We start from the raw sequence: 17,137 nt of genomic DNA, 5'->3' as shown, positions 1-17,137 counted from the left end.
AAAGCTGCCTGAATTTCTCAATAATACGTCCAGCTAGAATCAGTCTGTAGAGTATCATATTAATACCGTACAAAAGTAACCAGTGGTGTGTGACAAGCTTGGTAGATACTCTGCACATAGCTGGCTATGTGGGGAGAGCAGCTCATATGCATACTGACTGTAGATACTGAGTTCTGGTAGAAAAACTGAGAAACTGACCAAAACAATGACAAATTCTAATAAACCTATAGTGACATCTACTGCAGCCCAACAGAGTTCCATGATGGAGAACTTCATGAGAGAAGTGTAGTAACTGAACAACACCAGTCAACTTTCAAGAACAAACTGACCAGTGCTTGGTTAGTCTTCTGGAAGGATGTTCAAACCTTCAAGAAAGAATTGACCAAAATCTGTTTAACTTTGAGCAGTAGATTTCTACTCTATTAAGGCAAAGCAACTTACATTCATCATGTCTTCCTAGGCCTCTGCTGAAAAGTGATTTTTGCACAACCCAGCTATTCTTTCCCAGTTAAAAATGGCAATAAATAAGTAAAATAAGCAGAAATACAAATAAGAACTACAACTGTGAACAGTGAACGGTGAACAGCAGCCTGTGATCGTTTGTTGTGTACAAGTCCATATCATAACTAGTAAAATTCCTTGGGATATTGACATGTCAGAAATATTTTGGTAAATTTGAGGCAAGCTTGGATAGGCTTAAAATATCTCCTGGCTGATAGCCTAGTAACCACCTATAAATATATGAACAGTATGATGAGCATATGTGGGTCTGTTAGTAATATGAGGTGGAAAAGTGGAGGATGGTCATACCACATGGGTGTGTTATTAACATGAGGTGGGAAAGTGGGGGATGGTCATACCACTAAATCTTAAAGGATAGTAAGAACATTAGCAGGTGATAAGAGGATGCTGCATAAATATCATTCATCAAAAAGCAGTCTATTTTGTTGCAAGACAATAAACAATCTATACTCCTGTTGTGCCCAACTTCTCACTGTTTATCAAATCAGTACTTTTAGTTGAACACATTAGTGAAATGTTTGCTAACTCGAGCAGTTGTTTCCAACAACTGACATTATACCTTGTATCAATTGCAAAATAAGTATGCTATTGGAAGTCCAGTAGCCTGATACTGCTGTACTTTTGAGTAATCAGTCATATTGTCCTATTATTCTGTCTTTCAGATATGCACATGCTATGTAGACAGTTGCTTACTTATCTAAACAGCTACATCCACTTGTATAAAATCCTGTGCAGATTATTTTCTAATCAATGGGGGCACTGAAAAATATGAATATGTTGCATTGACAGCATTTACTTAAACATTTTACAGTACAGAGGAATTTTACTCTGAGCAACAGATAAAATAGGTAGGAATTTTCCAGAACATAGTTCCACTTCCATAATTCCTATCCTCAGTGAATGCTACTAAACATGTTCAACTCCTAAAGAGGACAATTCTATGACATACAAACACAAGGGATTGCATGTAGCACTTAAAGCTTTCCAGTTTACTCTCCTGTCTTACAGCGCTAACAGAATAGTGCAGAAATCCCGCCCCTCCACTTATAGAAATTATATTGTTTGCATTGGTTTTGAAGGTCACAGCCAACAAAGCAGTCAGTCCAGACATCAACAAACACCATCTTCTGTTCTAGCATACAAATCACAACTTGCGCATCTTCATAAAAGTTTCTAGATTCACATGCAGTTAGCATTAGGGTACCATGAAGTGACCATAAAACACCTTGCAGAACAAAAGCATGAAAAGAAATGTAGTACAGGGGGAATATATTTCATCACAGACATTTATCTGAAACATAGACATGAATTCTCAGTAACTACTCCAAGAAACAAACATATACACTCACCTTTTCAGTGATGTCATTGTCACAAGAGTCAATGCTGTCTCTAAACAGATCTTCTGTACTGCCATTACTACTGCTGAAATTGCTGTTATGGAACAACTGTCTGTAAGAGTAACATTGAAGAAAATATGTTAGAATTAATGAAGTTCTTTCCAGAGTACAAGAGTTTATAAGCAAACATACAAACTAGCACATGCAAACTAAACAAATGACCATATTAATTCAAACGTGAAACTGGCGTTTAACAGGTTTTAAAATCACCGGGCATTTAATTTTCCCTATGAGTATGCTACAAAGTCTTCAAACATTTGCTTGTTTGATAACTTTGATGGACTTAGATCTGTTCTTAAGTACAGACAGAAGGTACAGTTGTGTGAGTATCTTCATCATAGCTAGAAATATTAAATAGGGGGAGAACCGGACAGAACACTTCATGATACTCTGTGCTTTTCCTATTGATGCAGCCTGTGGAAGAGAACCCATTGACACTGACCCATCTGTGGACTGTTTTTGTGATAGGTAGTTACATAATCCTTGGACCTGCAATAATCAGAGGTGACAGAGATTGGGGCTAATATCTGTAATGTGATCATGTGACTTTCAGATACTGGTCACTGCATTAAAGAAAAAAAAGACATAATTCACTGAAGAGGTAGACCAGACAGACTAATGCCAGGTAGTCTCCCTCTGAGCCTCCTACATCACAACAGTAGGGATATCTTGGGGGAAGATCTCATCTGATGGCGCAGTGTGAACTTGCAAAGGATGGGCATCTGACATTTCTAGAAAGCATCACCCAGCTGAAAGTCTCTCTTGCTTCACTTGAACACCTGAATAGTTTTGTGAGCTATGCTGCTACTGTGGGTAGAAGCCATGCAACCTCAACAGAACCAATCACTGTCTCCCCAGATCTGGCACCCTCAGCCCTCAGTGAGACTAATGGGTGACTAGGTCTGACACTCTCTGCCCATTGGACCTTTGACATTTAACATCACTGGCTTCTCCACTTTTGTGAACACTTTATTTTTCCCTGGGGGATGCTTTCTTTGAAAACGTTGCAAAGTTTTCCCTCTCCTCAATGCAATAGACATCTCCTATTGGGGGTTGTAACAGAGCATAGTGTTTCAATGTGAGGCTTTCCCAATAGTTATCCTTTTCACTTGGGAGTCTATTTTAGGCCCAGTTCACTGACAGTGGGAGACTCAGCCTTCAGATACACTCAGGGGTCTAGCTCATTAAACCTCTGTCATCCACACAGGCAGAGGTGGTTGGGTAAGAACTTTTTCATTCATTTCACCTAACTCCACACTGCTGTGGTGGCATGCTCACCCATATCTTTGTGAGGGTTGCCTATGATCCTATCGTATCCATGCATGCATGCTGCCTCATGTGCATTGACAGGAGCTAACATCAGTGGGTTGGATAGATATAGAGCACATCCCTACTATCTCGCCTCTGCTTTTATTGCTGTGTGCGTCTTCTGCTGTGTGCCACTGAGCAACAGAAACAGCAAAATAAGAGAACACTCCTCCCAGGAGAGGCACTGACCATTCTCCCTTTCTCACCATTTTTCTGAGCCTCTATTCAAAAGCAGGTAATCTGGGTCATAAAAGGCTAGTGATTGATTTTTTAATATTTTCTGGCAAGAAACTGAACAGATCTGTGGGTATTTGTAACAGTACACATTGCCCATAGCACCTTACACTTTTTTACTTAATTTTTATGCCAGTCAACACTGGGGATGCCTACAGCAGCGAGTGAAAATGCATTACTCTTGTTGTCATGTCACCATTTTTTTGCAATTCTGCATCAGCATTATTTGCCAGAAGTAGTTGCCTGTTTGTGTATGTATTGGGGGAAGCAAGCTCTGTAGAAAATCAAAGGAAATGACACAATCACTTCTGAATGATTATTGATAAGGTTTGTTGGGGAAAGAACTATCTAAGAGTAATGTGGCCATTATATTTATGTGATTTTTTTTTTCATTAATAAAGGTAGTGTACCCTCTCAGAAAGAGCACATTACATTGGAACAATGTGTGTGTGTAGTACCCAAGTATCTTACTAGAAGTCCGTGAATTGTTTTATTGTGAACTGCCTTTGCGGAATTAACATATGGTCTCTTACAATAAAACTAATAAAATCTAGTGTTTCAGTGGGCTTTTGTTGTCACAGTCTGGCACTAAGCTTGGGTTCTACCTTGGGGCTTGTTGACCTTTGCAAAATGCTGCTTCCTGAATGGTGTGGGTACTTACCCCCTTAAGGAAGGCCATATTCATGTCTACAGCTCTGGTACTGTTAGCATTGACTTGGCTTTCATGGAGTTTTCCTCAGGAGTAACAAAATTAAGTGCAATGTGCTAGCCATTTAGAAATAGTCTGTCTTTCTTCCCTTGCTACAAAGGAGACAAACAACTGTCTAGATTTTCTGGTGCCCTTGGCCCTATGCAGATAATATCTTAACCGTCTTTATACAACTAATGAATGTAAAATTCTTTACCCATTGTTTTAAGGGTTATGAAAAACACCAGTCTGAATCAAGGAGATCTCTATCTCCACTTTGGGAATGAATGAAGGGTTAGTTCTCAGATCCCTCATAAGGGTTCCTGGCATGTTAATGATAGAAGTTCTAATACTTTTCTGGCTGAGATAATGGTAATAAGCAGAAACAGCCTTCCAGGTCAGAAATGTCATGTGAGTTGTGGCTGCTGAACTGACTGCTTTCACTGAACCACATACACTCAATTGCTGAAGGACATGCAGGGCAAGGCTGATCTGGTCTTGAGTAACTCGAGCATTCCATGAAAAGATAAATGGAGATAAGAACTCCTGTTTGTATTTTAGAAATGCTATGATATGGTTCTCACCAACAGGTGAGACAAAGGGAAGGAAGTAGGAGGGGTGGAGGACAGTGACATAATAGTCATTACTGACAAGGATGATCCTGGGCAGGAGGGGAGTCTTCACCCTTCTCTTGCCTTGCTATCATCTTCTTCTTCTGTTGTCATGTCATATCTATTTCTTCTTGAATGCCCTTTTCTGTTTGTAATGTTCAGCCATATTTTTTTTTCTATAAAACAGACACTCCTTAGTCAGATATACCTACTGGTTTCACTTTCAAGGATCGAAATTTCAAAACATCGAACCTCTGATTGTGGAAGACCAGAGGATCAAAGTGCTGAAATATCAAACCTTGTGAACGGAGATCACCATACAGTGCAGAGTGGAAACATTATTGTTCTGTTCACTGTAGTGTGATCTCGGAGTTGGTATATTTAATTAGCAGGGGGTGCGGGGGGGGGGGCTTGCCTCCCTGCAAAAATGTGAAATAAGAAGTTTTCATGTTTTAGATTTTCTTTTTGTAGGTTTGATATTTCAGCACTTCAATCCTCTGGTCTTCCACAATCAGAGGTTCGATGTTCTGAAATTTCGATCCTTCAAAGTGAATCCTACCTATTATATAAAAGGATGGAAAGGCTGCTTCACCGACCATCATCTTACCCTTCAACAGGTGCTTGAAAATTTCTGATGGTAGCCTGAACAGTAAATCCTTGTCAAAGGTTACATCTGAAAGCCACTAATATCCTTTGGAAGCAGCTGCTACTGTGTCCAAGCATGTCTCCATAAGACTGTCCTGGTGGCTGTCATATTGCTGTAAGTGTATAATTCATCATAGTCACATTTAATTACATATTTGTCCACCTTAGAAGTGGTCTGAGCTAAAGTACAGTTTTGTACCTACCATAAACGTAGATGTTCGAGTGTATACCCTGCTGCAGTCATCACACTTGGGTTATCCTGTCGTCAGGCGGTCCCGCAGTTGGCCTGAATTCCAAAGTCTTGGTCTAGCGTCGGTTGCTGTCGCTTCTTCCCTGACATCAGTGCGCCAGGGGTATATATGATGCATCCGACGCCATTTTCTTCAGTTTTTCTTGCCCCAGATGTCAGGTGCCCCCAAAAAGGTGGTCAGTAAATAGTACCAATCTAAAAAGTTTAGCACAAACAAAACATCCCTCCAGCTATAAGCAAATACATCACAAAGGTAGTATCAGGTTTTAAGGTATTGTAAAGTTTTAGTTAGTTAGGTCAGAGGGGATGGAGGGAGGGTAACCTGGACTGCAGCAGGGTATACACTCGAACATCTACATTTACGGTAGGTACAAAACTGTACTATGTTCATCGTTGTTACCCTGCTGCAGTCATCACACTTGGGTAGAATCCCAAAGCTAAGGATGGGAGGTGGAGTCAAACAGGGTTAAAGGAGGCCAGAAGGCCCTGCAGAACTGCAGTGGCGAAGCCAGTTCTAGTCTTAGAGTAAAGTGGTAAGTGGTAGTGTTTGGTGAAGGTGTTCACTGAACTCCAAGTTGCAGCTTCCAAAATATCCTTGGTTGGCACCCCCCTGAGGAAGGCTGTAGATGTAGCTGCTGCCCTGGTAGAGTGGGGCCTTATGGTAGCAGGAACTGGTTTTCCATGATGGGTGTAGCAAAAACGAATGCAATGTCCTATCCATTTGGAAATGGTCTGTTTTGATATAGCCTTCCCTTGTGAAGTTGCAGCATAGGATACAAAGAGCTGGTCAGATTTTCTGAAAACCTTAGTTTTATCCAAGTAGTAATGTAGTTGCCTGTGAATGTCCAAGGAGTGCAGTAGTCTTTCTCCTTTGTTCTGTGGATTTGGAAAGAAGGTGAGTAAGTGGTTGGTTTGATTTAGAGCCACACTGGATACCACCTTAGGCATAAAGGAGGGATTAGTTCGTAGAGAAACTCTGTCTTGATGGAAAAGGAGGAAGAGCTCTGCTGCCATTAGTGCCTGGAGCTCTGAGACTCTTATGGCTGAAGTTATTGCTAGCAGCAGGGCAGGCTTCCATGATATAAACTGTAGGTCAGCAGAGAAAGCTGGTTCAAAGGGAGGTAGCGTAAGTTTTTCCAGAACAAAGTTGAGGTCCCAGGTTGGTGTAGGTGCTCTCCAGGGGGCCTAATGTTTTTGGCCCCTCTGAGAAACTGCCTTAGATGCGGATGTGAAAATAAGGGAGGATTTGTGTTGTAGTGGGCTGAAATATCTAAGGCGTGGATTTTAATAGATGAAAAAGAAAGTCCTTTGTGCAACATCTCAGTTAAATACTGTAGAATCTGAGGTATGTGAGGCTGAAGGGTATTTTGGCCTTTAGCTTGGTTCCAGGCGCAAAACCTTTTCCATTTGTCCGAGTAGGCCTTCCTGGTGCTGGGCCTCCTAGCTTCCAGAATAACATCCATAACTGCTTGAGGAAGAGGAGCTGGTTGGTTGCTTAGGTGATTTGCCATGCAGCCAAATTTAAGGTTTTGAGCTGGCTGTGTAGAATCTGATTGTCTTGCTGTGTGAGCAAATGGAATCCAAGGTGGACCCTGGGCCATATTCCTTAGTAGTGGGTACCAGTGCTGGCGTGGCCAGTCTGGGGCTATGAGTATCATTCTGGGTCTCTCCTTCCTGACTTTCAGCAGCACCTTTGTGAGAAGGGGCAATGGAGGGAAGGCATATACTGTCAGGTTTTTCCAACTGAATGAGAGTGCGTCCACTTTCCAAGCTTGATGGTGAAGCGTCCCTGTACAAAATTTTGTTAGCTGATACTTTTGGGGGCTGGCAAACAGATCTATGTCTGGGTGGCCCCATTTTTGAGTTATCATTGCAAATACTTGTGGATCCAGTTTCCACTCGTGGGGATCCATGATGTTTCTGCTGAGGTCGTCTGCCAATGTGTTCTTTTTTCCTGGCAGGAATTGAGCTTGTAGCTGAACTTGGTAAGCCAGTGCTGTGTTCCACAAGGTCATTACTTGCCTGCATAGAGGGTAGGAGTGTGTACCCCCTTGTTTGTTTATGTACCACATTACTGTGGTGTTGTCTGTCCTTATTGTAAGCTGTCCTGGATGCAAGCAGTCCTTGAAGGCTGTTAGGGCATTCTGTACAGCTAGCATTTCTTTTTGATTGATGTGCAGATTCCTTTGATCTGCAGTGCATATGCCTTGAACGCACTGTCCTGCCATGTGTGCCCCCCAGGCATAGTCCGATGCATCTGTTGTCATAGTTTGCCTGGCTGGGGGCAAGGTGAAAGGCTGACCCTTGTTGAGGTGACATGCCTGTGACCACCACAGAAACTCTTGCTGAAGGCAGGGAATTAGAGATATCATTGTGTCCAAGCTTTGGCTGTGTTGAGACAGTACAGTTGTGTACACCTACCATAAATGTAGATGTTCGAGTGTCTTCACTGTTGCAGTCATGACTATAGGGTTCTCCCCTGCCGGCAGGCAGCCCTCGGTCGACCAGAATCCCAAAGTCTGGGTCCGGCGTCGGCTGTTCAACCATGCTCCCTGACGTCAGATTACCAGGAGTACAAAGCTGACAGCCAACGCCATTTTCTCCAGTTTTTCTTGCCTCAGATGCCAGGAGTCCCAAAATGAAAAAGGTCCCATAACCTTTGCAAATACACCTCAGAAGAATGGTGAAAAAAGGAAATACACAAAAGTAAAAATAAGAGGGGACAGGAGGGAGGGAAACCCAGACTGCAACAGTGAAGACACTCGAACATCTACATTTATGGTAGGTGTACACAACTGTACTATGTTCATCGTGTTTCACTGTTGCAGTCATGACTGTAGGGTAGAATCCCAAAGCTGAAACAAAGGGAGGTGGTCATAAAGAGGAAGGGGCGGCTAAAAGGCCCTGCAAGACTGCAGAGGCAAAGCCTGCCCTAGACTTAGAGTAGAGAGGTAGATTGTAGTGCTTAGAAAAAGTATGCACTAAACTTCAAGTTGCAGCTTCCAAAATGTCCTTGGTGGGAACTCCCCTGAGGAAGGCCGCAGAAGTGGCAGCAGCTCTGGTGGAATGAGTCCGTATACTCCCTGGGATTTGCTTTCCATGATGAAAATAACAAAATCTGATTCCATGAGAAATCCATTTAGAAATGGTCTGTTTTGAAATGGCTTTACCTTGGGAACTTGAAGCATAAGAAACAAACAATTGTTCTGATTTTCTGATGTCCTTGGTTCTGTTCAGGTAAAAACGTAGTTGTCTGTGTACATCCAAGGAATGTAAGATCCTTTCCCTTTTATTTTGAGGAGTGAAGAAAAAGGTTGGCAAGTGGATAGTTTGATTTAAAGCCACTTTGGAAACCACCTTAGGCATGAAGGTAGGATTAGTCCTCAAAGATACCTGTCTTGATGGAAAATAATATAAGGTTCCACAGCCATAACAGCTTGTAACTCTGAAACTCTCCTGGCAGAGGTTAGGGCTAACAGGATAGCTGTCTTCCAAGATAAAAACTTGATGTCAGAAGAGGCAGCAGGCTCAAAAGGAGGCAAGGTTAGTTTTTCCAAAACATAGTTGAGATCCCAAGCAGGAATGGGAGGAGATCTAGGAGGTCTTAAGTTCTTAGCTCCCCTGAGAAACTGTCTCATGAGCTGGTGGGAAAAGATGGGAGGGTCTGTATTATAATGAGCAGAAATAGCAGAGACCCTTATTTAAGAGATCTGTCAAGTAAAGTAAAATTAAAGTAATGTTAGGAAGAAGAGGATCAGAATCCTGAGCCTGCATCCAGGAACAAAATCTTTTCCATTTTCCTGCATAAGATTTTCTAGTGCTAGGACGTCTGGCTTCTAAAATGACATCCATAACTTGTTTGGGCAGTAAAGAAGAAATCAAAGGTCCTGGATTAACCAGGCCGCCAGGCTGAGAGTTCTGACATGAGAGTGTAGAACCTGACTCTGATGTTGGGACAGAAGGTTCGGGGACTGAGGTAAAACACAAGGGGGCTCCAGGCATAGGTTTTTTAGAGTTGGATACCAAAACTACCGAGGCCAATTTGGAGCCAGCAAGATTATCATCTTGGGCTTGTCCTGTTTTATCTTCAATAAAACCCGTGGAAGAAGAGGAAGAGGCAGAAAGGCATATCCCGAGAGGTTCCTCCAACTGAATGACAGGGCGTCCACTTTCCAAGCTTCTCTGTGGAAAGTCCTGGTGCAAAAATTCTGTAGTTGATGATTGAGATGGGATGCAAAGAGGTCTATGTGAGGACATCCCCAGACTGCTGTTATCATCCTGAATATTTTGGTGTCCAGCATCCACTCGTGTGGATCCCAAAGGTTTCTGCTCAGACTGTCTGCCAGGAAGTTTTGTTTCTCTGGTAGAAACTGAGCTTGAAGATCCAGATTGCAAGCTAGAGCTGTGTTCCATAGATCCATGGCTAGTCTGCAAAGGGGGTAGGAATGAGATCCCCTTGCTTGTTTATGTACCACATAACTGTGGTGTTGTCTGTCCGTATTAGCAGTTGTCCTGGTTGTAAAAGATTCCTGAAGGCCAATAGAGCTTTCTGAATGGCTAACATTTCCTTTAAATTGATATGCAGGTGCTTCTGATCCTTTGTCCAAAGGCCGTGCAAACAATTGCCCTGAAAATGGGCTCCCCAAGCATAATCCGAGGTGTCCGTGGTTAGAATCTGAGTGGCAGGAAGCAGACGGAAGGGCTTCCCTTTGTTTAGAGCACATGCCCTGGACCACCAAAGAAATTCCTTTTGAAGGCAAGGAAGGATGGAGATCAGTATGTCTAAACTGTGGCAATGCTGAGACCATACACTTTTTAGGTACCACTGTATTTTCCTCATGTGTAGTCTTGCATATGGTACGAGAAGGATGCAGGAGGCCATGTAACCCAAAGCCTGCAGGAATTTCCTTGCAGATAGTTGAGTTAGAGTTGCCAAGGTTCTGAAAGTTGAAGCCAGCTGTAATTGTTTTTCGGATGTCAGAAATGCCATCTGGGTTGTGGTGTTTAGAAATGCACCCAGAAAAGTTATCTGTTGTGATGGTGTCAAATTTGACTTTTTTATGTTTACAGAGAATCCCAGGAACTTGAGGAGGTTCTGTACAAATTCTAGATGCTGGAGTAAGACATCCTTGCTGTCTGCCTGAATTAGACAATCTTTCTAAGGATCGAGAATCCTTTTCAGTAGGAATGGGATTTTTGGCAGAAGTGGCCTTAACTCCCTTAGGACCCTGAGAAATGGTTTCAGGGTCAGCAGAAGGGTTCTTGTATAAAAACTGTCCTTCCCAGTGGAAATGTTCCCTCATTTCATGCAAAGTTTCCCCAAAAGAGAAATCCTCAGGGGGAGAAGCTGAAGGAATGGATTCTTCAGCATCAGAATCCTCATAAGGAGGGAAAGAATATTCCTGATCAGAAGAAGAAACTGAGGAAACAGAAGCCTGATCAGAGGAATCATAATAAACATCCTGCCTTGGCCTTTTGTCTGGAGGGGGATGTGAACCCCTAATCATAGTAAGTAAATCCTCCGCCATCTTGAGTAACTGTTTCTGTGACTTGGGAGCCAGTTCAGAAGAGGCCTGTGTAGAAGTCTTTGATTTAGAAGGAGTCTTTGCCTTTGTCTTTGGCTTTGCCTTTACTAGTAGCTGAGTAGGCCTGAAAACCCCTTCGGAAGCCAGTACCTGCACAGTGGCTCCGGACCCATCCAAAGGAGCATTGTCCGAAGGTCCTGCAACAGAAATATTTAAAGGACTGGTTGGCTCCTCATGAGAGTCTGTTTCGGCCGTTGGTTCTGAAATGGCCGACGACAGGGGCTGCAAAAGCGCCTCATTGACGACAGCCAAACCTGAAGCTGGCTCCGCTTGTGCGCTATCATCAGATTTGGACCTCGGAGGTCTGTCTTTATCCTTGCGACGTTTGTGAACTCCGGTAGCCGGGACCGTATCCGACGACATTTTGTAGTTAAAGCACCTACCGAAGTAATGAAAAGCAAAATCTTACCTTCGCTTAATTGTACGTTGATTGAATCTAGCACAAAACCGACAACTAGCTATGTCATGGTCAGGGCCTAAGCAAGGAATACAGTAAGAATGAAAATCCTTATGAGGTATTTGCTTCCCACATGAAATGCAATTATTAACTTTTTCTGACATCGGAGTGGAGCAAGAAAAAAGTTTCCCCAACGGGGTACTTAGCTTTGAGTGGAGAAGAAAGTCTTTGGGCCGAAGTATATGAGAATAATTCGTCAGGAGTCAGCCGACCGGCACTTGCGAACTGCTATCACCGCACGTTAAGAAAGACTGGAGAAAATGGCGTCGGCTGTCAGCTTTGTACTCCTGGCACTCTGACGTCAGGGAACATGGTTGAACAGCTGAAGCCGGACCCAGAGAACATGGTTGAACAGCCGACGCCGGACCCAGACTTTGGGATTCTGGCCGACCGAGGGCTGCCTGCTGGCAGGGGAGAACCCTACAGTCATGACTGCAACAGTGAAACACAATGAACATCATACACTTTTTAGGTACCACTGTAATTTCCTCATACGCAGCTTTGCAATGGTATTAGTAGTATGCAAGATGCCATGAAGCCCAAGACCTGCAGAATTTTTCTTGCAGGGAGTTGGGTCTTTGTTGCCATTGTTTTTAAATATTGAGTCAGTTGTAGTTGTTTTTCTGGCGTCAGATAAGCCATCTGGGCCGTTGTATTCAAGCTGGCACCCTGGAATGTCATATTTTGTGAGGGCACTAGTTTTGATTTCTTTTTGTTTACTGTGTACCCTAGGCAACTTAGAAGGTGTTTTACAAAAGCCAGATGTTGTAAGAGGATGTCCTTGCTTTCTGCTTGGATGAGGCAGTCGTCCAGGTATGGGTATATTTGAATTCCACTTTGTCTGCAGTATGCAATTACTGGTGACAGGCATTTTGTGAAAACCCTGGGTGTAGTGGATAAGCCAAAGGGCAGTGCAGAGAACTGGTAATGGGTTGAATCTGCAATGAAACGGAGGTATCTTCTGCAATTTTGTCTGATAGGGGCATGCAGGTATGCCTCCTTGAGGTCCAACGTTACTAGCCATGCTTTCTTGCCCAACATGGGAAGAAGCTGCTGTGGTGTTAGCATCTTGAATTTGGGTACTTGTAAGAAGGTGCTTAGAATTGAAAGGTCCAGAATTGGTCTCCAAGCATTGTCCTTTCTGGGGACTAGAAAGAGTCTTGAATAAAATCCTTGGCCTTGCTCCCGTGTAGGTACCAGTTGAATGGCTCTCATGTCCATGAGAGCTGTAATTTGTTTTTGTGCCTCTGCCCATTGATTCTGTGGCAGGTTTGGCATTCCTCTTATCGTTGGCAAGGTGTGGAAATGGAATCTGTATCCTTGTGAAATAATGTCTAGGAACCATTTGTCCTTTGTGACGATGCGCCAGTTGTCTGAAAAAAGTGCTAATTTTCCTCCCAAGGGAGCTGCCAAGAGAGTTTTGCTTGGCCATATGAGGTTTAAGTCATTGTGTTTGCCTTCTAGTAGTTTGGGGCCTGTCTTCTCCTCCCTTCTGTGTTGCAGTGCCCCATTGTCGAGGTTTGTAGTGGGTTTGTGGTTGTCCTCTGCCTGTTGGGCGTCTGTATTTACCCCTCTGAGGTCTGTCAGTAGCTGGAAAGGACCAATTTTTTGTTGGCCAATTTATGCTGAAGCGTGGGGGCTGAACCTGTAAGAAATCTTTGACCGTCTGCACAGATTTTGCCTTATCCTCCATTTTCTTTAAGACTTCTTCTGCTTTAACTCCAAATAGGACATCCTGCTGTAAGGGAGCATCTAGTAACTTTGCTTTAACATGATCAGGCAGAGTTTGTTCCTTTAACCAAGCATGCCTACGTATAACAGACCCAGTAACAGCTGCTCTACAGGAAGCTTCCAAGGAATCAAATCCACATTGTAAAGTATGTTTGCCCACCTGTTCAGCTGCATGCAACAGATCCTGCATTTCCTTCAATTCAGACTGTTGAGGGTGTGTGCTCATCTTTTGTTTTATTTGAGACATTAGAAATTGCTGGTATTTTAGCATGTGAAATTGACAATTTAGTGCTCTCATAACTAGAGTGGCTGAAGTGTAAACCTTCTTCCCCCACCTGTCTAGTGCTCTGGAGTCCCTTTCAGAGGGTACAGGATTTTTTGCCATAGAAGCCTTAGCCCTTTGGGACCCTGGGAGATAGTCTCTGGGTCAGCAACAGGGCTTTTATAAAGAAATTTGTGGGAGTCAGGCACTCTATAATATCTGTCTGGTTTGGCTGGAGCAGGAGGCAGAGAATCCGGATTTAAACTAGATTCTAAGTAAACATCATCCACAATGTCTAAAACTGGGGAGATAGCAAGTGGTCTGTGCTGGGGGAGTAAAAGAAACTCTCTGAGCCTTTTCTTTGAGTCAGAGTAGTCCTGACCTTCCCAGTGAAAATGTTCCCTCAAAGTGTGTAAAGTTTCCCCAAAGGCGTAGTCTTCAGGGGAGAAGCTGAGGGAATGGAATCCTCAGCATCAGAATCTTCATAAGGGGGAAAGGAGTAATCTTGTTCCTCAGAGGAGCCTGAGGAAATAGACACTTGGTCAGAGGAGGCATAATCTTCCTCCTGTTTAGGCCTTTTGTCGGGTGGAGGTTGGGAACCCCTGATTAAAGAGATCAAATCTTCAGCCATTTTAAGCATCTGTTTCTTAGGCATGGGGCCTTGAACTGGAGACTGAAGTGCAGTCTTTTTTGGTTTAAGAGGAGTCTTAAGCTTAGATTACGTTTTTATGGTGAGCGTCGTTGGTCTGAAGATACCTTCAGAAACCGAAGGTGTTTCTGCAGCACCGGCTTCTCTTTTTGCAATGTCGTCGGTAGGGCCTAAAGAAAATGGCTGCATCAGCCTAGAACTCTCCGCCATAGGATCCGAAGCGGTCTCTGGTTCCAATTCTGTGGTAGCCAGGGGCTACGTAGGTGCCTCACTGAAAACCGGTGGACCGGAGACCGGCCCAGCCAAGGCCTCGGAGTCTGGCTTGGGTCTAGGCTGCCTGTCCTTATCTTTGCGTTTTTTGTGCACGCCGGTAGTCGGTTGCTCCGACGGCATAGTGTAATTAAATTTTCTACCAAAGTAGTGTTGTGCGAAATCAAAGCGTCGTTTTATAGTTCACTTATTGAACCTAGCCCAAAAGCGACAACCAGTGACGTTGTGGTCTGGGCCTAGGCAAGGTATACAATAAGAATGAAAATCCTTATGAGGTATTTGCTTTCCACAAGAAATACAATTGTTAACTTTTTCTGACATCGGTCTGAGGCAAGAAAAGTTTCCCCAACGGGGTACTTAGCTTTATTGAAGACTTCGGATCTGAAATTCGACTTCAAAAATCTCAGGAGTTGGCCGACCGGCACTTGCGAACTGCTTCTGCTTCGGGCACCGCGCGGCAAGAAAGACTGGAGAAAATGGCGTCGGATGCATCATATATACCCCTGGCAAACTGACATCAGGGAAGAAGCGACAGCAACCGACGCCAGACCAAGACTTTGGAATTCAGGCCGACTGTGGGACTGCCTGATGACAGGATAACCTAAGTGTGATGACTGCAGCAGGGTAACACGATGAAAATTTTATCAATTTTACTGTTCTCAACTGGGATGTCTGCTACCATATTCTCCCTTTGCTGGAGAACTTTATCTTGGTATTTAATAATTTGCATTTGGTAGTTCTACTCTAAACATAGCAGTGGACAATATATATGCATTTTTTTACTAAAACAGTCCAGTACCCTCCTGTCCTTGTGAGTGGGGAGTTTATTTAGGTCTGTAGCCAGATTACAGCTTTTGTAACAGAACACAAAAATGAGGCATAAAGGATTCTTCATACTCTAAATAACTAAGATACTGTCTTAACAGAACCAGAAGCTTCAGAAATTCTGATCACTTACTCGTTTCTTATGTTGTTGATGTTGTTGAAAGCAAGAAAAAAAGGACAAGTGTCAAAGCAGACAATTTTCTAACGTTTGTCCCATACTATTTCCTTTTGTTACTCCCACCATAAGTCAATTCCAGGCAGGATCAAGGCACACTTTAAGAGGGTCTTGGTGTCTTCAGTGGCAGAGGGTCTTGGCTTCTTCAGTGGCTTTTTGGAAAGTGGTATACTCTAAAAGTATTCTAGAGGCAGCAACCTGGTCCTCTGTACATCCATTCGTAAAACATTAGAAAGGAGACTCCTTTTCTTAGTCTACAGCAGGCCTTGCTAGGACCATTCTACAGGATCTCCTGGACTGTTCCTCTTCCCACTCTTTCTAAGATTTGCTATTCTATCCATGTACCTTAGGCTACTGCAGCAGTGACCTAATGATGAACATAGTACAGTTGTTTAAGTAAACTTACCATTTCAGTAGCTGTTCAAATAGATCACTGCAGCTCCCTCCCTTTATATGTTTTTTGGGTGCTAGATTGAGGACATGGATCTTACATACCTAATATTGACCTTTTTCAGGGCTATAGCCTCCATCTTTCAGATTTCATGAAAGCTCAGAAAGGGCTTGACCCCCAGACTACTGATCTTCTCCCTGTCTATCTCAAGCTGGCCAGCTGTTATATCCTAGGCACATATAACCCATAAAGCCTAGGCAACTGCAGCAATGATCTATTTGACATCAACTGGTATAGTAAGTTTACCTACACAGCTGTACTCTACTCTTGCCTTCTTCCTGTCCCTACCAAATCTTCTTCACCAAATTATCTTCTACTTTCCTTCACATGGGCCTGAACTACTGGAATCTGTTCTGTTTGACCTTCTCTGCAACTGGAGATAATTTGTCTTCTACTCTGATATTGTGTTTCTTTTGTCTGTCCCACAGTGTGCACCTTACTACCTTCTCAGACTCTTCCATCTCCATCATCTCTAGCTTTTTCAAATGCACTGCCTTTACTTCTCAAGTTTCTGTACCTTACAGCAGTACTGGTCACACCACTGTTTTGTACACCATATTTTTCAGCTTCTCTGGCATTCTTCTGTCACAAACTACCCCTGAGACTCTGTGCCAGTTGGCTGCAGCCCCTCTGATTATAACTTTGACCTCCTCATTCAGACTTCCCTTCTCCTCAACCACCACTCACAGATACTTGAAGCTGTTAACCTATTCCACTAATTTCCATTCTATCTCAGTTTTAACTTTTTCTGATTTCCCCCATTTGATGTCATGACATCTGTCTTGTCTGTACTCGCTTTCATCCCATTTGCCTTTAGTTTGTCATTCCATTCTCCTATCATCTGCTAAATTTTTTGTTCAGTCTACTTTAAATGCTAAATTGTCTGCAGTAGTGATTGAACTATCTTTCTTGGGACCTTGTCATATACTTTCTCCAAGTTTAGAGATCCTTGTTACTTTACTGTGTGGATATTCAGCACTAGAGAACTAAGAGAGTTCATTACTAAGACAGAGAGAGGCAGTTCTTCCAACATGGCTGCACACCAAGTAACAGCTTAATTTCAGCTGCAGTGTGAAA

General features: G+C 43.1%; 1 protein-coding gene across 2 annotated transcripts in view; it reads right to left on the bottom strand.

Annotated features, from left to right (window-relative positions):
* Positions 1-17,137, bottom strand: part of RAB11FIP4 (RAB11 family interacting protein 4) — a 600,425-nt gene that overhangs the window by 166,252 nt on the left and 417,036 nt on the right. For both annotated transcript variants that reach the window (XM_044068094.1, XM_044068093.1), the window contains one exon: positions 1,872-1,971. In XM_044068094.1, coding sequence (XP_043924029.1) covers positions 1,872-1,971 — 100 coding nt within the window. The remainder of the gene's footprint in view (positions 1-1,871; positions 1,972-17,137) is intronic.

Source organism: Protopterus annectens, chromosome 4.part0 (assembly GCF_019279795.1).
Source record: "Protopterus annectens isolate FY-2018-M chromosome 4.part0, PAN1.0, whole genome shotgun sequence".
Classification (NCBI taxonomy): Eukaryota; Metazoa; Chordata; order Ceratodontiformes; family Protopteridae; genus Protopterus; species Protopterus annectens.
The sequence above is the reverse complement of the archived record's forward strand: the minus strand, read 5'-3'. Positions and strand labels throughout refer to the sequence as shown.